Here is a 24,268-nt window from a genome sequence, read left to right as displayed (position 1 = left end):
AAATGCACACATCTCAACCTAAATACATATTAACAATTCATATACAGATTTTTAACCTTAACCTACTAATTTCACAGATGTGATCATTTGTGTGTTCGAAAAGCTTCCTGTGCATAGAAATGCCTAAAAATATTTGTGACATTCTGTTGTATTTATTGACAGACAGTTAAATGTGTGCGCATGGATCGCCTGATAGCACAGAGCAGATTACATCACGAGTTTGAGACTATTTTCACATTTTTCAGCTCCGCACAAAATGGAAGATCTGGTCTTTCAGTGAGATCCTGTGTAATTTCAAACTGGCAAAGACGTTTTTCTAAATAGACAGAACAGCTCTCAGCCCTCCATTAGAACACATACATTTACCAACTCTATACTCTGTAAACTATACTGACTCGCTGTGCACAAGTCTCCAGTCTCCTCTGCTCCTTTGCCAGAAAAACAGAATGAGCTGGGCAGTACACTGGCAGGGGACACTGGCAGTCCTCTGGAGCATACGGAACTGTGATAAAAAAAAAGTGGATTTAATGATGAAATAGTGAAAAAAGAAACCCCTCGGGCCTGTCTACTTCTTAGCGCCTGTTTACATGATAGCTAGGCTAGTATAGCTAGTATATAGTTGGTAAATGTATTTGTTCTAATCAAGAGGTGACGAGCTATTCTGTCTGTTCAGAAAAAAAACGTGTTTCCCTCTTTGAAATAACACAGGATTTGACCTAAAACCCAGATGTCCCAGTTTTCCACCAGCACTTAAATGCAGCATGGACTGGTGGATCTGTGTGGGGCTGGAGAACGTGAAAATAGTCTGAAAACTCGAGACAAAAATGGAACGTGATCCGTGCGTATCTGGCGATTCATGCGTACACATTTAACGATCTATAAACAAATACAATAGAATGTCACAAATATTTTGGACATTTGCATACACAGGAAGCTTTTCGAAGGTGAACATGATCAGATCTGTTAAGTTAAAATTAAAAACTATTTCACATGATTTCACATCAATTTGCTGAGCATTGTGTGTAGATTAGAACACGCATTTATTAATACCCAACATTACGCACAAGTTCTACCCTTTTGTAAATCTTATTTTTCATTTGTAGATCCTGTAATACAAATATGTGTGACCACTCAAAAGAATCCTTCATAAAATGTTTCCAGAATAACTAACGTCGTAGTAACAAAAAACACATTTAACTCCTTAAATAGTCATTAGTGTGGTACATGTGCTAGCAGCCTACTGCACTGGTCTTACCGTGAGATTGTCATTGACCTTGAAAGTAAAAGTTTCATTCCACTCTGGGTCTTTGACGTTTGCCACAACTTTTGTCTTGTAGACTGTTGCAGATGTTGAGGGGAGACACACAGTAACATAGCAGTCTGATTCCGACCCTGGTGTTTGAAATCAGGAGAAGGATTATTATACAGGGTCCATGCAACAAGCGTAGGTCATATAATATTTGCCCTGCTTATAACTAACCTAAGTATTTGTAAATAAAGTCATTAATATGGACAGCATGCTAGCAGCCCATATAATGAGCTTTATTGTTGTTATCATCTGGGTCACTAAATAGCACTGAATGTTGGTGTTAAAGGTTTTGTTGGAAAAACATGTCATGCACTTTCATCACCTGGTGGTGAAACCACATCCAAACAGTCCTGATGAAGCAAATTAGCTCAGTTTTACTTTATTTTTTCCTTCAACTTAACTTCAGTTTTCATATTGGATATTTGATATTGGTCATTAATATTGTCACGTGCGGCTGCCCTCCGCACGTTCTAAAATATTTTTTTAAAGAGATAAACCTATACAGGTGGTCAACTATTTACTATTCTTGACTGCAAAACATGGATCTTCATTTCTTCTCTTGATTTTAATTTAATTCACACTCTACTCCCTATACCTTGGTTTTGGTATAGTATAGTGCTCGGATAGCAATTGGTTAAAAAGAATAATTTTTATATCCCTGCTCTGAGATCCACAGGTTTAAATCTCTTTCAAACTGTCCCCAGGTCTCCTACATACTGTGTGCGTGTGTGTGTGTGTGTGTGTGTCTGTGGTGAATGCCAAGGGAAGGAATTTGAAGCAGCTGCGTGTAGCAACAAGTCTCTGTGTTATCAGCCCCTTACACAACTTATAGCCAAAACAAATAAAAAACTAGACTGGGACATCCCTACCTTTACTACTGAGAGGGCTCTCTCTTTTAGCAAAGTAAAACATTAAAAGGACACTTCAAACAAGATTTAGGACCCTTCTGATTCTTTGGTTTTTGTGTCAAGTGAAAAAGTGACATCATCATAAGTAACAAGATTTTATCACACCATAAAGTGTGCAAGTCACAAAATGTTCATTAAAATCAAACAGATACATACAATAATCTGTGGAGAGGACATTCTCTGCTCGCAGTATGGTGACATTCAGTGTCCAACGGCTCTTCTGTTAAATAAAGCAAAACATGAAATCATGAGGCCATATAACATATTCAAGAAAACACAAAATGTGGAATTCTCATTCAAAGGGTGCGTGTGGCTAAAACAGCATTAGTTCATCAACATGTAATGTACCCGTTTTGTTTTGTTATTCAGATTTTATTCATTTTACCATGTTATGCATGTATTTGTTTTTACTTTATTCGTTGTCATATTCGCTCGTTCACACTCTTGCTCACTGGAGACAGTTTATAACAAAATAGCTAGCTAGCTTAGTGTTAACATAGCCCACTACAGTATTCCCTTTCATTTGCATCAAGTAAACCTAAATTTAAGCAGGTAACAATCGTTAACAACTACAGATAGCCACATTCTGTAACAACCTGTGCTTACAATTTCCCTCCGTGCATCATTTACGTGGTTTGAGCTAAACTCCTTGGCTATAATCCTGGCTGGCCTAACGACGCCCCTGTTCATTGTCATATGCCAGAAAATGTTCAATGCATTTGTTGCTTTTCTAACGTGACCAGACTTGACATCTGAGTCTGTTTGATTCCTCTGTATCTGACAGCATGATTACATGTTTTTAATTCATCATCAGGGCGTGTCATATATGAACAAGTTCTGTCTTCTCACCGTAACAATATTACACAACTACATTTGCAGTAAAAATGAATTGCAGCTTTCAATGTTGTTGAGATTCATTAGACTTCAAATAACACGCTTGTCAAGCAGCATTGCTTCACAAATATCAACTGCTTTGAGCTGCATTGCTGCATTATAAAGTAGAATGCGTCCAGTTGTTTTACATTTAAAACTCTGGGATGACCTCATCCTTGCCTGGGTCTTTCTAAATGTCACTCTTTAGCAAGGTGCAATAAGACAAAGGTGAGAGCAAAATTAACTATTCAGAAAACTTGGACCATCGTCAAAATTATGAGCACAGGCTCAGATTTTAAGATGTGGTATCTGAATAAGTGAAAAAGCCTTTTGTTAAAAAAAATGAAACAAAATGTAACTTTGCAGTCCAGCACAGTTTCCCAAACTATCAGCAATATTTACATTTGATGACATTTTTCAGCCACATGATACAGCATGGTGTTGAACTGTACAACCATATAGCAGAATTATGATGTTTTTTCTTTTGTACTCACCGTTGCCATTATGAATGTCAGACAGAGTCACAGAGAGTTGCAAGAAAGCAGCTGTACTGCAGTCTCGATAAGTAGGCTGGCTACTCTTCTCTTCTCTTCTCTTCTCTTCTCTTCTTCTTCTAGTTTTACGGTGGTTGGTAAGTAGACTACTTCTTCTTCTTTAAATTCCAATGGCGGATCGCAACCAACTTGCATAGGTGCATACCGCCACCTACTGTACCGGAGTGTGCATTTTCAGGGTAAACTTTTCTTCACTGTTCTGATAATAAAATAAAATAATATATATATATATATATACATATATATTAATAACTAAATAAATAAACCTAAACAACACCTACTAACAACTAAATCCTACAGTCTAATCCCGTTTCTTTAAGAAATCGCAACAGTGCCTGCAGCAGTCGCGCCATTCTTCATCCGCTGCCAGAACTCCCTCCAAACTCCACTTCCGTCCCAACTGACACATTTTTTGCTTCAAGATGTACCTGTCTGAATTGTATCTTTGACATTTCAGGATAACATGCTCCACGTCTTCAGTACATTACAAATAGTGCACTTATCTGAGTCCTTTTTTGCCATTAAATACAGAGTTGAGTTAAGTCCTGTATGTCCGAATCTTAACCTTGATATTATGACCTCCTCTCTTCTATACTTCCCTTTGTATGTCTTCACATTTATGGATTTCTGAATGTTATAATAATGTCTTCCCTTGTTGTCGTTGTCCCACTTCTTCTGTCATAACTCCCGTCCTGCCTCTCTTATTAATGCTTTAGCTTCCCCCTTTCCAAAAGGAATATTCAATATATCCTCTTCTTTTAGTGTTAGTGCTCTCTTTGCAATCATATCTGCTCTCTCATTGCCCTCCACACCTACATGAGCAGGAACCCAGCAAAATTGAACATTTATTCCCAGTCTTTGAAGTCTCAACATTATCAGAGATATTTCCATCACTAAATCCTCTCTTATTGTTTGTTTTGTCTTTAGGCTGTTTAAAGCTGCAGCAGAATCTGAACAGATGAACACTCTCTCAGGCCTGACCTCTTCTACCCATTGCAGTCCCAAGATTATTGCAATAATTTCGGCTGTAAAGACAGACAGTCTGTCATTAATTAGTTTGCATATTGTCACCCTAAATTCTGGTATGAATACCCCTGATCCTACGTGTCCATTCCCGTTATCTTTAGATCCATCTGTATAAATCTGCAGATAGTTATAATAATTATTATTGATTTATACTTGAGTCTGATGTCCAATGTCATACAAGTTTCTTTCCATCCATTTTTTCCTCTCTTCTATGAGTGTTAAATCCACATTGTGAACTGGTAGTATCCAAGGAGGAACATTTCCCCACATTACATTGGGACCATACTCTAACCCAGTTAAACCGTATTCTTTGGCTATTGCACTGATTGTCCAACCAAACCCTTTGCCTTTACTTTGGGTGTATTCCCAGCATTCATACAGCACATTTGTTGCGGGAAGTTCCTCTCCAGATCCCTTTAACTTCACCCAATATGCCAGAGCTAGTTTTGATCGTCTTAAACTTAATGGCAGTTTGTCAGCTTCCACCAGAAGTGCGTTGTTTGGGGTGGATTTAATTGCACCCATACTAAGTCTTAGAGCTCTGAACTGAATTCTATCTAATGTTTGTAGTGTACTCTTGGCAGCTGCTCCATACACCATACATCCATAATCTATACATGCTCGTATAATAGCCCTATAGATATCCATTAGTGACGTTTATCTGCTCCCCATTCATGTCCAGAAACTGCTCTCATAACATTGAGCACCTTTTTACATTTAGTTTCAATATGCTTAATATGAGTTCTCCACAAACATTTTTCATCTAACCATAAGCCTAAATATTGCAAGACTTAGCAACAGACATCTTAAACCCCCAGTCATACGACCACTTTTCAACATTGGTTTGAATTAGTTGGATTTGAATTGAATTGGTTAGGCCTTTTGAATTCTACTGATCACATGTCTAATATTTTTTCCCCTTTTCCATATTGCTCCATCATCAGCATATAGCAAGGAGCCAATATCTCTGTCAATGTCCATAAAGACGTCATTTATCATAATATTAAATAATATAGGGCTAATAACACGACCTTGAGGGATCGCATTTACTATCGTGAATTCTTCTGACACGGCATCTCCAACTTTTACCTTGAATGATCGACTAGAAAAGAAATCCAATATCCAGTTATACATCCTTCCACCAATACCTATTTTATACATTTTAATCAATAGGCCCTCTCTCCACATAGAGTCATATGCTTTCTCTATATCAAAATAGACTATAGCCATAATCTCCTTCATACTTATTGCTTTCTCTGCCTCATTGCTAATTTTTATCAATGCGCCAATTGTCGATCTACCTTTATTTAGCAAGCCCCTTTGTTCTACAAAATAAGTTAATCTTCTCATGATTATCTTTTCCATCCACTTGCACAAATGAGATGTCAGTGCTATTGGTCTGTAATTGCCAGCATTAGCTAGGTCTTTACCAGGTTTACCAAAAGGTAGAATCAAAGCACTCTTCCAGCTGCTTGGCATTACACCTTCCCTCCAAATCATATTAAACAATTTCCGAATAATTTCTAGGCTTCTTCTGGTAATTGTCTCAACATAGCGTAACATATTTGGTCTTGACCTGGAGCAGTATACCCACTTTCCTCCAACGCTGTTTTCAGCTCCTGTATTGAAAACTCCATATCAAGAGGCGTTCCTTCATTGACCTTTCTTTTTAACTTCTGTATGTGCTGCTAAAATGTCTTCTTTTCTCTGTCTGTGCCTCTCATGTAAATGACTTCCGCTGTGAACATTTGCAAACTTCTTCCCCAATAACGCAGCTTCCTCCTCATTTGAAATTGCCCGATATTCTCTGTCTATCAAAACTGGGATTTTAATTGATTTTCTTTTCCCTCTTTTTGATCATCGCCCAAACATCACGTAACTCTATTTCTCTTCCAATAGCTGAACAGAATTGCCTCCATGCATTCCTCTTTGATGACTTAATAACTTTCCGTACTACCGCTCTCTTTCTTTGATAATCGATCAGATTATCATGAGTCAAAAGGCTTCTTAACATTCTGAAGGCATGATTTCTTTCTTTAATGGCATTTTTACATTCATCATTCCACCATGGAACCATTTTCTTTTTCCCATTCACCTTACTCTTAGGAATGCATATTGATGCAGCACCAATAATCATAGAGGTCACTACTCTCGAACAGCTGTCCACATCACCCTCAATAGATATTTCTTCACATGACTTCCTACAACATTCTTTAAATGTTCCCCAGTTAGCTTTAGGAAAACACCATCTTTCTATTATATTACCCTTCTGAGTAAAGATACTACAGTTTAATGAGCACCATATAGGATAGTGATCACTCCCTATATTAGATTCATTCATTGTATTCCATTCACACAAATTACTCATATTTCCTGAGACTAATGTAAGATCTAAGCAGGATACTGAATTTCGAGTAACATCTACCCTGGTACCGTTTCCATCATTAAGAGAAATGAATGATCTCTCCTCTATAAATTCTTCACATACCCCTCCGTTGGTATCAGTGAACTCACTTCCCCATAATGTATTGTGAGCATTAAAATCTCCACACCAAATTTCTCTTTTTCCAATATTTCCTGATATCTCGTGAAACATTTCCATCGATGGCTTTTTACAAGGATTATAGAAGTTCACAAACTTGATATCTCCTCTTGGACTACATACTTCTATCATAATACATTCATACTGTTCTGGAACATTAATCTTTCTATATGCTAAGCAGTGTTGGCTGGCCAATAGAGGGCCATGGGGCCTGGCCCCACCTTGAGCCACGCAAAAAAAAAAGAAAAAAAAAATTTATAATAATAATGAATTATACAAATTGTCAATATTTGTGTTTTTGAACTGTGGAATGTACCCAGTAATATGTGTAAAATGTGATATCTGCGCAAAATATATGCTTTTCCTGCTTGTCCTCTCCGCCTGTGTGCTCGTCTGCTCGTGCTCTCCGCCTGTGTGCATGACACGTCTCAGAACGCGCAGCTAGGGGGGCCAAATTGTTTTGGCCCAAAAGAGGCGGGTCTATGAAGCAGTTTAGTCAATTGCTGATTAAAGATATAAATGAGTGACATACAATTTAGCCAATCAGTGCCCTCAAATAGATTCAGCGTGGGGCCAAAACGATTTTGCCCCCCTAGCTGCGCGTTCTCGTCAGGGCTAGTCTCGAGAAGCGCCATTTTAACGAGATGACAATGGCGAGTGCGAGCACTAGCGCTACTCTTCCAAGACTCAACCCGAACTCGGTAAAATCTCTCCTCCAAGACCCCGTTTGAGAGGAGAACTTTGGCAGAGAAACTACAGGTAAAAGAACTGGGCCCAGATCAACCTGACCTCACAATAACACAGCAGACTAGCGTGAAAGGGAAGCAGCACACGCGACACTTCTCCAGAGACTGGTACACCAAGAAAGTTTGGCTAGCTGGATGCAGTCGTGCTAATGCCGTATTTTGCTTTCCATGCTTGCTTTTTAAAACAACGGGGGCAGATTCAGCATGGACAGTTACGGGAGTGAGGGACTTGAAGCACATGTCTGAAAAATTAAGAAAACATGAGAACACCAGGATGCACATGGATAACTCCGTCAAGCTAGCCATATTGGGCAAAGTGAACATCGCAACTCAGTTGGACGACGGACACAGGATTGCAGTGAGGAAACACAATGAGGTGGTGGATAAAAACAGGCACATTCTATCCAAAATAATTGATTGTGTGAAGTTTTGTGGGGCTTTTGAGTTGGCCTTGCGTGGGCATGACGAGACTGACTCCTCGGACAACCCTGGCATTTTCAGTGGATTGGTGGATTTTGTTGCCTCCCTCGACGGTGTGCTGGAGGAGCACCTTAAGACAGCTAGCGTGTTTAATCTTGCACACGACGCCCCCAAATTTGGGGGCTCTCGGGCTCAGCACCCCTGAAAATCATGTTCGGAAAATAGCCTTATTCTTCGGTAATATTGTGGATTGGTACAGTTTTTTTTCTGGATTAAACAGCAACGTACGGGCAACACTACATTATAAGTCACTTCTTACACACTCCAAACACAACTATAGACTACTAATATAAGCATCTAGAAAAAGTGGCATAAAAGCATGAAATCCTGGCCAGAAATCGCCGTTATGAGTACCGCAAATCAATATTTGCACCCTGATGCTAGCGGCTACCTAGCTTTGCAATGCATTTTATAGCATTAGCACCCGTGGCCAAACGCGTAAAACTTCCGAGCTGTTTCCAGAATAAGAGCGGTCAATCCAGCATGGGCGAGCGGTCAAACTTCCAGCGAGCAGAAATTTACGCTCGGGGAGACGCGGCACTTCTTGCAACTTTACTGGTTGAAACTTATGTCAATCAACACCAAATTCGACACACGCCTTCCTGAGACTCTGACGCGTCGAAGGAGGGCTTATTGACTGAAATCGACCGATGATAGGCTGAGCTACAGCCCCATACACACACATGAACTGAGAAAATCCTATAGATGACAGCCAGAAACAGGCTCTGATGATGTTAGGAATCTCAAAATGATTCCTAACAGCTGTATTTGGATGTATTGAATAATATGAGTGATAAAAAAAGTGAAATATATAGTTATATAGTCTATAAAAGTACAATGTAAGAGCTGCAACAGCTGGTTCGAAAATGATGACCTCGCTTGACCGCTCTCTACTAAAGCCTCTTATTCTTCAATTTATCCCACTTTAACCTTTATTCAGCAACTACTGATCGGTTGTGCTATGATTTGGGAGAGTTTTTAGGGAGATATCTGCATTATTTCAACAACCTTATATCAATAAAAGTGCTTTTTTTTCAGGCGAACCTGATTATTTTCAATTTGAGCTGTGTAATGTCTTCATTACTATATTAACCAGCAACATATACACAATATTACCCATCTGAACAATCTCACAAGTGTTGTGATCTGATTATATCAACAAAAAATATTAAAATAGACCTTGTAGTTACAGAACTATGGTCACTTTAGTATGGGTATGCTATTTACGAGCAGAGGCCTACAAATAGGGCCCGAGCTTAAGAGGTAGGCACGTCAAAGACGGTACAAAACGAGCTGTTGGACTGCATGCTGTCGGTTATGAAGGATTACATTCTGGAGGAAGTAAAGAGCGATGATTTTATTGCCATTCAAGCAGACGAGACGACTGACATTTCCACCCACTGCCAGCTGGTGCTTGTGCTACACTACATCGACGCCAACAGTAACATCCAAGAGCGGTTTTTCGAGTACATTACCATCCAGAACGCAACCGCTGACACCATCGCTACAGCGCTTATGGAGAGGCTAAGCGCTATCCTCCCAAACGGACAAAAGGCCAAACTTATCGGCCAAGCTTACGATGGGGCTGCTGTAATGAGGGGAGCCACCGGCAGAGTGCAGCGTAAGATATTGGATGCCTACGAAAATGCTCACTACGTCCACTGCTACGCGCATCAGCTGAACCTCATCATGCAGAAGGCAACATCAGACATCCCCAGGATCCGTACCTTCTTTTCTGACCTTGGTGGGTTTTCTGCCTTCTTCTCCAGGTCACCCAAGCGAACCACCGTGCTTGACCAAGTGGTTGCGCATAGACTTCCTAGAGCCTCTACAACACGGTGGAACTTCCACAGTCGCGCTGTAAATACTGTGTACGAGCACAAGGACGACCTCCTAAAGTGTTCCCAGGCCATCAGAGACTCTGGGAACTTTGATCCCCTAACTGTCAGAGAGGCAGGGGGCTTTGTGAGGATGCTTGAAGACGAGACTTTCTGTTTTTTCCTGGCATTGTTCCACAATATCATGCCAAATGTGGACATGCTATTTAACCAGCTGCAGAAGAGGAACATCGACCCTGTCTTCATTAAGTCACTTGTCCAAAGGTTCACAGACAGCAATCTAACGATCGGGTAAATGATTATATCTACTACTGGCTAATAAAGCTTTTGCTGTTAGAAAGCCTAAATGTGCCTAGTCATCAAAGTGAATGATTATCATAGAGAACATCACAATATTTGTTTAAATTGTTTAAAAGGAAAAAGAAGATTTGTATAATAATGCAGGTAGTTATTAAACACAATTTCTAATAACAGGTTTATTCAGGTGTCCACCAAATCAATTTCTAGAAGAGGCCTAGTTGTTATTGAAGATGGCAAGTTAGCAACTTAAACTTAATTTTTTGGAACAGAGCCTCCATTACCTCTCTGTGTGGGGACAGTGCATCTGACCAGCAGCACCAGCCCAAAAAGCAATGGAGGATGCTGGGACCAGGAGAACAACAGAGGCTGGCTACAGAGGTAAGTTGTGATGTAGTTGTCAATATATATACTTTATACACTCACACACAGACATATACTATATGTGTGTATACTATATGTGTGTATGCTAATTACAGGAAGTAGTCAAATATTCAGTAACATAGTCGTCTGTCTCCTTGAAAAGGGGAGGACAAGCTGATAACTGACCTTCTGATACATTTTGATGATATAGTTATTGTATTTTTGAATTTTCAAAAGTCATATACTTGACTTGGAAAGTGTTCAATCAGAATCACTTTCATCAAAATAGCTTTATCGCAAATTTTAAGCTTATCTCTTTTACAGGTATGTGATACCATCCTGATGCATGCCAAGGAGCGGTTGTCCTTCTCCCAGCACCTCATCAGCGCAACACTGTTGCATGGAGAGTTGTTCCCACAACACACTGTGAAGTTCCCTGATTCAGCGCTTGAAACCACAGTGGAGGCATACAACATGTTGAACCAGGCCAAGCTCAAAACAGAACTGTCCCTCATCTATGAGAACAGTGAGTTCAAGACTTGCAGTGGTGCAGTGCCTATGTACCAGTTTTTCATGGAAAACAACCTTCAGAGCACCTTCACAGAGACTGTCAGTCTTCTCAGGATCCTCATCACCACAGCCATGACCACAGCTGAATCCGAGAGGTGTTTCTCTACTTTGAAGAGGATCAAGACCTTCCTGAGAAACACCATGACACAGGATCGCCTTAATGCTCTGGATGCTCTCCATGGAGAAGAAACTTGTCAGGGACATTCCTGACTTCAATAAGAAGGTTATTGAGAGGTTTGCCACAGAAGAGCAAAATTCCTCTACAAATAATCTGTCAGAAAAACATGCAGGTTTCCTCACCACAGTGATTGGGTGTTTCCCCAACAAACAAGGTTCATAGGGGCATCTCAATAAATAAACATTAGATTATATATATATATATATATATATATATATATATATATATATAATACATAATACTGAATTGCGTTCAAAACGACCCTATGATAGTTAGCCCACAGACTATAGCCACCTCGCCCGGACCAGGGAAATCCCGGAGCCAGACCCAGGAGGGGAGCTCGTAGGCGAGCGTCTGGTGGCCGGGCCTTTGCCCCTGGGGCCCGGTCGGGCTCAGCCCGAATAAACACCATGGAGCAGCCACCCTGTGGACCCACCACCCGCAGGGACAAGCATCGGGGTCGGGTGCTATGCAGACCGGGCGGCGGGTCGGGCGGGAGGCCTGGGCATGCCGATCGCCGGCGGCATAGACTAGCTCTAGGGACGTGGAATGTCACCTCGCTAGCGGGGAAAGAGCCGGAGCTGGTGCAGGAGGTGGAGCGATACCAGCTAGAAATAGTTGGACTCACCTCCACACACAGCGTTGGCTCTGGAACCAAGCTCCTGGAGAGGGGTTGGACTTTGTCCTTTTCCGGAGTTGCCCAGGGTGATCGGCGCCGGGCGGGAGTGGGGATACTCACGAGCCCCCAGCTGAGCATCGCTGTGTTGGAGTTCTCCCTGAAGAACGAGAGGGTCGCCTCCATGCGCCTACGGGTTGCGGGGAGCAAGGCTCTGACTGTGGTTTGTGCTTATGCACCAAACAGCAGTTCGGAGTATCCGGCCTTCTTGGAGTCGGTGGGAGGGGTCCTGGAAAGGGCGCCGCTTACCGACTCCATAGTTCTCCTGGGGGACTTCAACGCTCACGTGGGCGATGACGGAGAAACCTGGCGGGGGGTGATTGGGAGGAACGGCTTGCCCGATCTGAACCCGAATGGTGTTTCATTATTGGACTTCTGTGCTTGCCACGGTTTGGCCATAACGAACACTATGTTCGAACATAAGGTGGCTCATAAGTGTACCTGGTACCAGAACACCTTAGGCCGGAGATCAATGACCGACTTTGTAATCGTATCATTTGATCTGCGGCTGTATGTCTTGGACACTCGCGTGAAGAGAGGAGCAGAGCTGTCAACTGATCACCACCTGGTGGTGAGTTGGATCAGATGGCAGGGGAACCGGTTGGAAAGACCCGGCAAACCCAAACGTGTAGTGAGGGTGAACTGGGAACGTCTGGCGGAGGACCCTGTCCGGGAGGTCTTTAACTCCCACCTCCGGAAGAACTTCTCACACATCCCGAGGGAGGTTGGGAACACGGAATCCGAGTGGACCATGTTCAAAGCCTCTATTGTGGACGCGGCCGCTAGGAGCTGTGGCTGGAAGGTCATCGGTGCCTGTCGTGGCGGCAACCCGAGAACCCGGTGGTGGACACCGGAGGTGAGGGAAGCCGTCAAGCTGAAGAAGGAGACCTTCAAGGCCTCGTTGGCCCAGGGGTCTCCTGAAGCAGCTGACAGATACCGGCAGGCCAGAAGGGCTGCAGCTGCGGTGGTCACGAATGCTAAAACTCGGGCATGGGAGAAGTTCGGGGAGGCCATGGAGAAGGACTTTCGGTTGGCCTCAAGGAGGTTCTGGCAAACCATCCGACGGCTCAGGAAGGGAAAGCAGGGCTTACCCCAGGCTGTTCTCAGCAGGGGGGGGACTGCTAACCCGGACAGAGGACATCGTTGGGTGGTGGAAAGAGCACTTTGAGGAACTCCTAAACCCGACCAACATGTCCTCTGCAGAGGAGGCAGCGCCTGAGGACCTAGGGGGAGGCTCACCCATATCCCTGGCAGAGGTCGCTGAGGTAGTTAAAAAGCTCCTTGGTGGCAAGGCCCCGGGGGTGGATGAGATCCGCCCTGAGATGCTGAAGGCGCTGGACATAGTTGGGCTGTCCTGGCTGACACGCCTCTTCAATGTCGCATGGGGGTCGGGATCAGTGCCCATGGAATGGCAGAACGGGGTGGTGGTTCCCATCTTCAAAAAAGGGGACCGGAGAGTGTGCTCGAATTACCGGGGTATCACACTACTCAGCCTCCCCGGGAAGGCTTTTGCCAGGGTGCTGGAAAGGAGGCTCCGACCGCTTGTCGAACCTCAGATTCAACAGGAGCAGTGCGGATTCAGCTCTTTACCCTCGCAAGACTACTGGAGGGGTTCTGGGAGTTTGCCCAACCAGTCTACATGTGCTTTGTGGACTTGGAGAAGGCTTTCGACCGGGTCCCTCGGGGGGTCTTGTGGGGGGTGCTGCGGGAGTATGGGGTGCCGGACCCGTTACAAAGGGCGATCCGGTCTCTGTACGACTGCAGTAGGAGCTGTGTCCGCATTCTCGGCAACAAGTCAGACACGTTCCCGGTGGGTGTTGGCCTCCGCCAGGGCTGCCCTTTGTCACCGGTCCTGTTCGTGATTTTCATGGACAGGATATCTAGGCGCAGCCTGGGGGCGGAGAACGTCAGTCTCGAGGGTCTCGGGATCGCCTCTCTGCTATTTGCAGATGATGAGGTCCTGTTAGCCTCCTCGGATCGTGACCTCCAGCATTCACTGGGGCAGTTTGCAGCCGAGTGTGAAGCGGCGGGGATGAGAGTTAGCACCTCCAAATCTGAGGCCATGGTTCTCTGCCGGAAACCGGTGGATTGCTCCCTCCAGGTGGGGACGTAGTGCCTACCTCAAGCGAAGGAGTTCAAGTGTCTCGGGGTCTTGTTCACGAGTGAGGGTAAGATGGAGCGGGAGATCGACAGACGGATCGGTGCAGCTGCAGCAGTAAAGCAGGCGCTGCACCGGACCGTCTTGGTGAAGAGGGAGCTGAGCCAGAAGGCAAAGCTCTCAATTTACCACTCGGTCTACGTTCCTACCCTCACCTATGGTCACAAACTCTGGGTCGTGACCGATAGGACAAGGTCGCGGCTACAAGCGGCCGAAATGAGTTTCCTCCGTAGGGTGGCCGGGCTCAGCCTTAGAGATAGGGTAAGGAGCTCGGTCATCAGGAGGGAGCTTGGAGTAGAGCCGCTACTCCTTCGCGTCGAAAGGAGTCAGCTGAGGTGGTTCGGGCATCTAATTAGGATGCCTCCTGGACGCCTCCCACTGGAGGTTTTCCAGGCACGTCCAACTGGGAAGAGACCCCGGGGAAGACCCAGAACACGCTGGAGAGATTACATCTCCCAGCTGGCCTGGGAACGCCTCGGGATCCCCCAGAATGAGCTGGAACATGTTGCCGGTGAGAGGGAGGTCTGGGTCGGCCTGCTTGACCTGCTGCCACTGCGACCAGACCCCGGATAAGCGGTGGAAAATCGATGGATGTAGTAACTTGAAATCCACCAGTGCAAGACCCAGTACCAGAGGTCTCCCAGCACTAGCTTGCCTGCTAACGCAGACAAATTGCTCACCAGCTAAATTAGCAAAATACTGTCTTGAGGCAGATTCATCCAGACTCCCAGTGCTGACCTGGCTGATAAATTGGCTAGCTTGCTGTTTGCAAATTACCTAATCAACTAATGTTATGAAGCAACCAACACAGATCCATGCAACGTAAACTATAGCTACCTGGCTAACCGTAGCTTGATTGCTTGCTAACTTAATTGTGAGCAGATATACTGTATGTTAGTTTGCTACCTTGCCTCACTATAACATGATCCAAGATACTAACTTGTGTATTATGCCAATCAGCAATGAAAGGCAGGGGCTGCAAACTAAGCTAACCACAACCTAAGCTAAGGTTAGCCTGCTAACTGTTGCATGGATGCATGGATCTGCTGTTGGTTGCTTCAAGGCTGTCAGGATCCCTGTCAGACCAGACACCTCCCATGGCCACACAGCTGCGGCCACACCAGCCGATTACCTCCTGCAGGCTGACACACCAGACTCAGGTCCCACTAACGCTTCCCCTGGCACTATATAAACTCTGGTCCTGCAGTCTAGGGTTGTCAGGTCGTACCGTCTTTCACCCGCTTCAACCCCGTTGCAGCTTCTGCCTCAAGCGCCTGCCTCCGGTGTCCGTCGGTCCGGGAATCCCCCGTGCCCTCCTTTGTGTTTACGGACTACTCACCGCCGCTCTGTCCTCCGTGGTGTTAACGGACTACACACCGCAGCTCTGCCCTCCGTGGTGTTAACGGACTACACACCGCCGCTCTGCCGTCCGTGGTGTTAACGGACTATACACCGCCGCTCTGCCCTCTGTTGTGTTAACAGATTACACACGTCGTCAAGCTGCCAGCTATCCGGTGTCGAGCCACGGGACATCACGCCGTCAAGCTACCAGCTCTCCGGTGTCGAGCCACGGGACTCGCACCGTCGATCTGCCTACTCTCTGGTGTCGGACCACGGGCTCCACACCTTCCTGTCTTCCTTACTCTGGCTAAATAAAGTATGTTTCACCGTACTCTGTCTCCTGTGGTCTTGCTATTGGGTCCTAACCGTGAACTCCCGTGACAAAGGCTTGACCATACTTTTTCAAATCTTAACAGATGTCAAACATTTGAGGGATCCCACACATAATGAGATAAATTTACCAGTTTTGTTTGTATAGTGTGTGGATGGCAACAATTTGTAATTGTGTCCTCAGCTGTTATGGATATCGGATTATAAACATTGAACTTGTTTGATATTTGCGATTTAAAAATCTCGTATTAGCTGAAAGTAACTTTCAAACGGCAAGCTATTCCGATTTACCAGCCATCAGCCCCGATCTGTTTTGTGGTGGGTGGCGGTCTTTCACGGAGCCAATGGTTCTATTTGCAAGATGCCAATCATTCAATCATATTCAGTCTTGTGTGTGTCACGTCACTATTTTGGCCGATGTTCACTCTCTAACTTAACTGCCACCGGTGTCTTTAAAAAAAACAAGGACTTTCTGAAAGTTACACATAATCTTTAAGCTTTCAAAGTAATACACAGTATGATTAAAGTGAGAAGAGAAAGTGTTCATCAGCTGCTCACCTTCCCAAAGACAACATGCTCAATGATCAGGCCACACATATCAATGAGTGACACAGTGTAACCCTCTTGCTCTTTCTCAGCAACTTCTTTTCTGTAGTAATGGAGATTCTCAGGAGTGATGGTACTCAGGGCATGCTTCGTCATCTGTTTCTTCTCTGCTGAAATAACACTGTCCATGTCCTCATGTGACCAGTTAGCTTCCTGATACAGAGCAGACATAGCCCTGTTCAAAAGGGAAGTAATAGTACAATGATTGAAAATCGATTCATATAACCAGGCACGAAATATTGATATTTCTTACCAAATTTATAAAAAGATCGGTGTATAATGGGTCGAAAATGTCTCTACGTGCCATTTGCTGTTTTAATAATTGCTAATTTAATTCAACTCTGAACTTTGCGAGACCAATGGTGACATAGAGTCTACCTGGTACATATATGTTAACGCAGCTGAAAGAAAATGGTAGAAATCAAAGCACGCTGAGGACTTGGCTATCAGTCTCTTCTCTCCACTTACTCTGCATCCCATTCTAACTTCCTATTCAACACTCTCCTCCAATAAAGTACTGGTTTAAGTACCCCCACCCAACCACTTGCCTCCTTGACCCTATCCCCTCTCACCTTTTTCTTTATGGCTCTTACCTCATCCACTTCAGGTATGCTCTTTGAAAACTGGTTGTTTTCCTCACTCTCTAAATGCAGCTTGAGTGAACGTCCGTTAAAGAAAACCAAACTCAACACTAAAGAATAACAGACTTGTCTCTCTTCTTCCATTTCTTTGTGAAACATTTGAGCTTGCTGTCTTCACGAAACTTTCTGCAGAAACTTTCCCCACAGCTACCCCACCAATTTGGTTTCAAGGTAGGCCACTAAACTATGACTGCCATAAAAGAACTCTAAATTGCTGGAGCTCCCTGTCCATCATCCTGCTGGATTTTTCAGCAGCATTTGACACAGTGAAGCAACAGATCCTCCTCTCTGCACTCTTCTTTTTCACATCCTACCTCAAGGACCACAATTACAAGGTAACTTAGACTGTTGCGTCACCCGGGCCTGCCTCAGCTCCACCGAAAATCCATTCTTTTTTTCAGATTTAGGCTGTGTCTTCACTGCCAAGGTGACGAAGGCCAGAGCTACTCACTTAGAGCTTCACAACGGTTTGTCAGAAGCCTTTGGGTGACATGACAGAAACTACGTCCATATTTCTTAAAGCCTATGATCTGAACCTGGCAGTCTTACTACCGGAGTCCATCAAGGCTCTCTTTTCTCTTCCGTGACTTTTTCTACCACAACTATGCAGATAATACTCTACTGACACACATTTTGTCTTTCCCCAGCCTGCCACAGCAAGTATTATTATTTTTCTGATATTTGAATGACAAATTCTCAAAAAGGCACCAACAGCACAAACTTGGCTAGGAGGTTAAGTTTAGTGAACTCGAATTAGCTGAGGCGACACTTAGCAGACAGCTTGCAGCTGTGATGGCCCCCACCTTTCATTCAAAGTGACCATTCCCTTAATTATGCATACCTTTAAGCCTAAATACAATTTAAACAGGTGAGTTAGATACAAATTCAACCTCTGTTGTCAGGAACAAGGATATTGGCTATAGAGACCAAACCGTTCTTTGTAACAGGCTGCAAACATGTTTATTTCTGCTTTAAAGTTGGGCCTTTTGACATGGAGGTCTGTGGGGATTGACTCTTTGGAGCCAGCCTGAAGTGACAATTTGCTGACCTGCAGTTTTTGGCACTTCCACATCGGTTTCATTTTTCAGCCTCGGAGGTTGCCCTCTCTTTAAAACCCCCCTGCCCTGTATTTAATTACAAGCTTTCTATAAGGCACAGCCCAAAATTTGAGGGATTGCCTGTCTTTGCCTATCTATGTAAAATGAGAAGATTAAAATGAAGATACTGAGGACACTTGCCTAGTGAAATGGTTCACTCACCATGTGGCTCCAGAAACACCAGTGATGTAACTGACAGCATCCAGGACTCCGATTTCCTTCAGGCTTCTTAGACTACCAAGCAGGCCTGTCATTGCTCTGGAACCTCCCCCTGAAGCCACCAATGCTATCTTCGGCACCTGAACAGAGAATAGAGAGGTGTGGCTCTAGCAGTTTGACCAAATGCTAAATGATATTTAGCAGTTTATGTTTAATGTTCACCTTGGTCACCATCTTACTTCCAAAGTCAGTACGCTTTTAGGAAAAAAACGCAAAGTACAGCCGAGGCTATTTGGTCACAAGTATTGAAAAATTTTGAAATTTTGCACTGATAAAAGATGAAAGACCTTGATGAAAAGTCACCAAAGTTATTCAATTTGATCCTGTGGGTAACAATAATGCCTGTACCTGGTGTCCTGTAACTCAAAATTTGATTATGCTGTCTTATATGCAAGACAGTATGTTGCAGTGTGGTCACATATTTTAACATTTTTACTAAGGATACTAATAAAGAAATTATTTTCTGCCCCATAGCCAAACCTTGTTAATAGATCATTAACTGTAAACTGCCAAGCCATCCAGCTGCAAAGATAACCTGATGCACAAAGAGGTTAAATCCATCATCTTACACAGCTGCAGTGTATACACAAAAGAGGCAACTGAGTCCCCAGGTCCCCTGTCCAGAAGAGTAAGCAACCACAATGTTGCATGCATTGTCGTGGACACAATATCGTGGACACATGTAACCCAACCCACTTTCTCTGTAAATCCACAGCGCATCAGTTTTGAAATTGTCAGCTGTGTGACTCTGGTACACACTGTCATGGTGTCCGTCAGTGTATTGCAAGCCTGGTGGTCCGCTGTGTGTGTGTGACAGAGTTCATGACGTCATAGTGTTGTATGTTGGTCTTGACTTCTGGTACACTTTTTGGCATTACATTGTGTTTTTTATTGATTAGCAAAATTATTAGCAAATTGACATAGGTAAGGTGGTGGGTAGGGGTACAAGGGCAAAAGTAACAAAGGGTTGCACTCTACCTTTTTAGGATCAGATGGAGCTCCAAAAAGCTTCTGCAAAGCCTGTGCCACTACAACGTCCCTCTTCTTCAGAAACTCTTTCTCTTGAGTTGGGATGTCAAAGTCCAGACGAACTGCAAGACCCTCACTGAGGATTTCCAGGGATAAAGCAAGTGTAACATAACACAAAGCTAAAAAGCATTGTTTCACTGACGTCTTCTGGTTAACATTTTCAAGTTTTTTGCCCTGCTTAGCTCACTCAGCCCCAAGGTGAATACCCCTGTCCGTATACTTTTGGTCTGGGACTGTTTAACTGGTTTTTCTGGAGGCCCCTCAGCTAATTACTGCTGTTCTGCGCTTATACAGCTTTTACAGCTGACACGGTGTTGTCACGAAAGCTCACACACACCCTTTGGTTACCCCCAGATTAACACTGTTAGCTCTGTCAGCACTGTTTGCACTGGTAGCTGCTAGACGCCGACTCAGCCATCGCCATGTTGAGAGCCGTGTGGAGACAATCCCTCAATAATAGATATGCTCTGAATTTGGAATTTAGCACCTTTGATGCTAAATCACACAATTATATCTTAGACAGTAGTGTTTTTCAAACTTTGTTACAGTTTGGGTTTATACCTTTCCTGTTTCAACATGGCAATGCCCCTGTAAACATTGTCAGATCCATAAACAAATGGTTTTCCAGTTTCGCGTGAAATAATTTGATTGACCCTGACGTCAAACTCAACCCAACACCTTTGGGATTACCTAGATCAGTGATTCTCAACTGGTGGGTCGTGACCCAAAAGTGGGTCGCGGACCCGTTTTCAATGGGCCTTTGCCTGAAAGAAATAAGAAACAAAAAAAAAAATGCTGTGCTTTTATTTTGAAGGGGATTTTTTATGCAGCGGAGTACCATCTATTCACACTCCTTAACAATATTTGCCGTTAATGCTTTGTAATGCTCATATCAGCAGAGGATAAACTGAAAACTATACCTATATGACACTATAAGTAGACGAATTGAAGACATGTCGGATGACATCAAACAAGCTCGAATTTAGGCAAGTGGTCATTTTGCATTACAAATGGACGAATCTACAGACATAACAAACAAAGCAGTTTTACTCGTTTACGTGAAACATCTGTGGGACGGGGGCTTACAGGAACAATTTCTCTGCACAAGAGAGCTCCCTATACTACGACTGCAGAGGACATTTTCAGCTCAGGTTCAAACTGCACCATCTTTACATTAAATTAATTTAAGAAGTTGAAAATTTTCCTCGATTTGGGTCGTGGCTTGTGGGTGATGGTGGGTCCCGCAGCCAGACCAGTTGAGAACCCCTGACCTAGACCAACAATAAAAACTGATGATGGACCTCATTAATGTGGTTGAATGGGAGAAAATCCGTGGAGGCAGGTTCCAAACTCTGATGCAAAACTTTCCCAATAGAGTGGAGGCTAACTGCCTATGGTTCTGCTCAAAACTCACGTAGGCTATAGGTGTGATATTTGGGAGTTCACATACTTTTGGTTATACTGTATAGTGGAAGTAGGAAACACCTTACCCTTCAGTTGTTTCTATGTCTAAATCCACTGTGTCCTGTGATGAGAAAAAGCCACATTACTATTCAACATATATTATTTGAACTACAGCCCTATATGATCAAATTCAGAAAGGGCCCCTAAACGCTTGGGTCGGCCTGTCCTCTGATCTTCAGCTGGTCAAAACAAAAGGACCAGTTAATGCAGCTGCAAACAAACTTCTTACCTGGTCAATAACAAGCGACACTTTGCCTGCATGTTTGGCTGGTAGTGGCTGGAGATTAATAGAAGTTTCCATTGGAGCAGCAGAGCCATAGATATAACCACAGTGCTGACAGACAAAGGGAAAAATAGCATGCCATGTTATACTATCTTTCTAGATTTTGAAGTATGCTGTGGCAGTTATTGTAAAAAAACATTTGCTATGAAGCCCTTAAAAACGAAAAACAAGTTGATTTTCTATCTTCTCTTTCCTTATTTACTTCCCCTCTTCCTTTCTTCTGTGTTAAAGGAGGTGACAAGTGAAGTTGATCAGGAACACCGTTCACTTATAAAATATGTGACATCTCGCTGTCAAACTAAAAGACAATTAAAACTCACTGCCACTCCTAGTTCTGTCTCCAAGTCTCTGTTGATGTAGAAACGCGGTTTTGGGGTTTCCTTGGTATTAAGTATGTGATCCTCGTGATGGGCACCCCTCAGTTTCAGAACCTTGTTCCACAAATCTGGTGAAAAACATTTACCCACATGTCATGTTAATCTGTTGAAACTGATAAATACCAATATTGCTGTTGCTTGATAAGTCATTAGTAAAAGTTATCATTATACTAAAGTCATCCATTTGTCTGAAGAAGACATCTCCAAGGTGTCTTGATTTTTGTTAGTTGCTTTCTTCTGTACATTTTAAAAAGCCTGAACAGCCACACTTAAGCTGCAGTGCTCACTGTAAATAACACCAGCTTTATAGATAGATACAAGTTAATGTTCATGGCATCCATCAAATGGAAGAGAGTGAGACCTTTCACACAAAGCCAAAAATTAGAACCTAATGGTGGATAGAGGTGAAAAATCAGAGGATCAGCAAAGCCTATAGGATTCATCCTCTGGGGACCATGAATGTAAAAAAAAGTACAATCTTCTTTCTGTTTGTTGTAAATATGTCTCCTACATAAACAACAGCAGGTCTTGCAAGAGTATGTGTAGTTATATAACTTGCACACACAGCCAGAGAGTATGGCGCTTGGTTTGCCACAGAGACCATGCGCCTTTCAGTTGATATAGCAAACTTGTTGGCAAACAATTTTTTGAATGCCTCCAGCAGTTATGGAGCAGCATTCATACTTATTTGGAAGTGTGTCTTTGGATACTGAGTGATTGTAAGTCTAATATGCATTCTCCTTTAAGCTCCATGTCCTGAAAAAATATGCTCCACAATGTTCACCAGCTTTTCCTTAACTTTGTTGTGAGCTCCTTTGCTGTAAAAAGCTGAACGCTGTTCACTGTGGGTTCGAAAATACAGCCTGTCATGTCTGTGAAGCTGTCCTGAATCCTTCGCTTTAATTTGTGAAAAAATATTTGGTGAACAGGACAATGAAAGCTTAAGTAAATTCAACCTGACTGAACGAATTAGACAGTATTGTAGACTACCTACGGTCATCAATTTGTAGATTGTCAATGTTAATATCCAGTATAGAGAACGGGGCAGCCTGGAAGACACAAAGATCAGTTACTCTGGTTAGGGAAATCAAAATAAGATACATTCATAATAATTATTCCCATGAGCTAGAGGATCCACCTGCTCTGTGTCATGAGGCAGCTTAATGGTCATAAATCTATCAATATTTTTAAGATTGAAGTCAGATTGTTAGAATGCACATACTGGCAGGTTAAGTCTTCACTCTGCTGTAAGAAGTTTGGACCCCTCTGCACCACAACCACAGTCTTCAGTCTATCCATTTAGAACATGCTTGTTAATAGCAGTGCTTTTTCACTTGTGCCAGTGATCTTTCAGCAGTGTCAGCAATGAACATAGTTGGTAATGCGCAAAAGACAAAAAAAGTCAATATTTGAAATTAACAAATTTTTCTTTATTTATATTTTGGAACTTCCGTTGCTTTTACAATATCAATGAGCCAATCGCCTTGTTTCTGCGTATGCGTAATTTATGGAATGTCGCACAAGAGAGCAGCGCTGAGCTGAACAATTCATGTGAGGTCAATTTATCTGAAGCATGTGTACATAAATGTAATTAATAATTTATTGTGAATGAAGTTTATCATTTCTTAGATCAACTGGTTATTCAAAAATTAATAAATGTGATTAATGACAAATTCTGAAGTCGGTAATGATTTATTTAAATCTATTAAGAAAAAGATAATTAGCAAATGCTGATGGAAAACATGTAATCCAGCATGAATATGTTGTTAGAAATGGCAGTATGTTGTCTTTGTGTGTTCTTTTCTAAGATCTTCAACCTGACAAAACTCTATGATAAAACTCATTTTAAATCAAACTGCAGGAAAGGAAAGGAGTTGAGCTGCCAATGCGTCCTCTTTGGTTTTACAGCCTTTCGAGTTTAGGTTGACATTGAGGAGAGGAAAACCCAAATAACTCGCAGTTCCTACCATGTTCATTCTGTATATGTCTTTGCATATTCATTACACACTGTTTATACTGTTCATACTGCTCATCTGGCATATCCATACCCTAACTGTATATTCTACATTCTATATTAATTTTATATTTGATTTATTCTGCACTTTATTCAGTACAGCACTACTCTGCTTTTTGCACTTTTGTTCAGATACTAATATACATGTTGTTGTCTTGATACCTGTGATCTGGGCAATGACAATAAAAGTTTATTCTGCTGCCATTTTGAATTTATCAAGCAACCACAATTTTAATTATGTTTGGGAATTAAATGGCTTCTTTTGTTGCAAGTTGGTGATCATCCATACTTTGTTAGGGTTCCAGTCGACATGGAGAATGATCTGAGAACTGATGTAACATTTAGGTGT

General features: G+C 42.9%; 1 protein-coding gene across 2 annotated transcripts in view; it reads right to left on the bottom strand.

Moving 5' to 3' along the window:
- Window positions 1-24,268, bottom strand: part of pla2g4f.1 (phospholipase A2, group IVF, tandem duplicate 1) — a 73,321-nt gene that overhangs the window by 34,528 nt on the left and 14,525 nt on the right. Inside the window, exons 12-18 of one of the 2 annotated variants that reach the window (XM_031873056.1) lie at window positions 22,900-22,954; window positions 21,849-21,973; window positions 21,475-21,579; window positions 21,272-21,306; window positions 19,731-19,857; window positions 18,696-18,832; window positions 16,748-16,970 (exon numbers count right to left, since the gene is read on the bottom strand). In XM_031873056.1, coding sequence (XP_031728916.1) covers window positions 16,748-16,970; window positions 18,696-18,832; window positions 19,731-19,857; window positions 21,272-21,306; window positions 21,475-21,579; window positions 21,849-21,973; window positions 22,900-22,954 — 807 coding nt within the window. Of the gene's footprint in view, window positions 1-1,255; window positions 1,393-2,373; window positions 2,438-3,584; window positions 3,709-16,747; window positions 16,971-18,695; window positions 18,833-19,730; window positions 19,858-21,271; window positions 21,307-21,474; window positions 21,580-21,848; window positions 21,974-22,899; window positions 22,955-24,268 lie in introns of those variants that run through there. The other variant, XM_031873057.1, reaches the window with a different exon arrangement.

The sequence above is a fragment of the Anarrhichthys ocellatus genome, unplaced genomic scaffold (assembly GCF_004355925.1).
Source record: "Anarrhichthys ocellatus isolate YVR2014 unplaced genomic scaffold, GSC_Weel_1.0 scaffold68, whole genome shotgun sequence".
NCBI classification, from domain to species: Eukaryota; Metazoa; Chordata; class Actinopteri; order Perciformes; family Anarhichadidae; genus Anarrhichthys; species Anarrhichthys ocellatus.
Note: the sequence above shows the minus strand (reverse complement) of the source record. Positions and strands in the feature narration are given on the sequence as shown.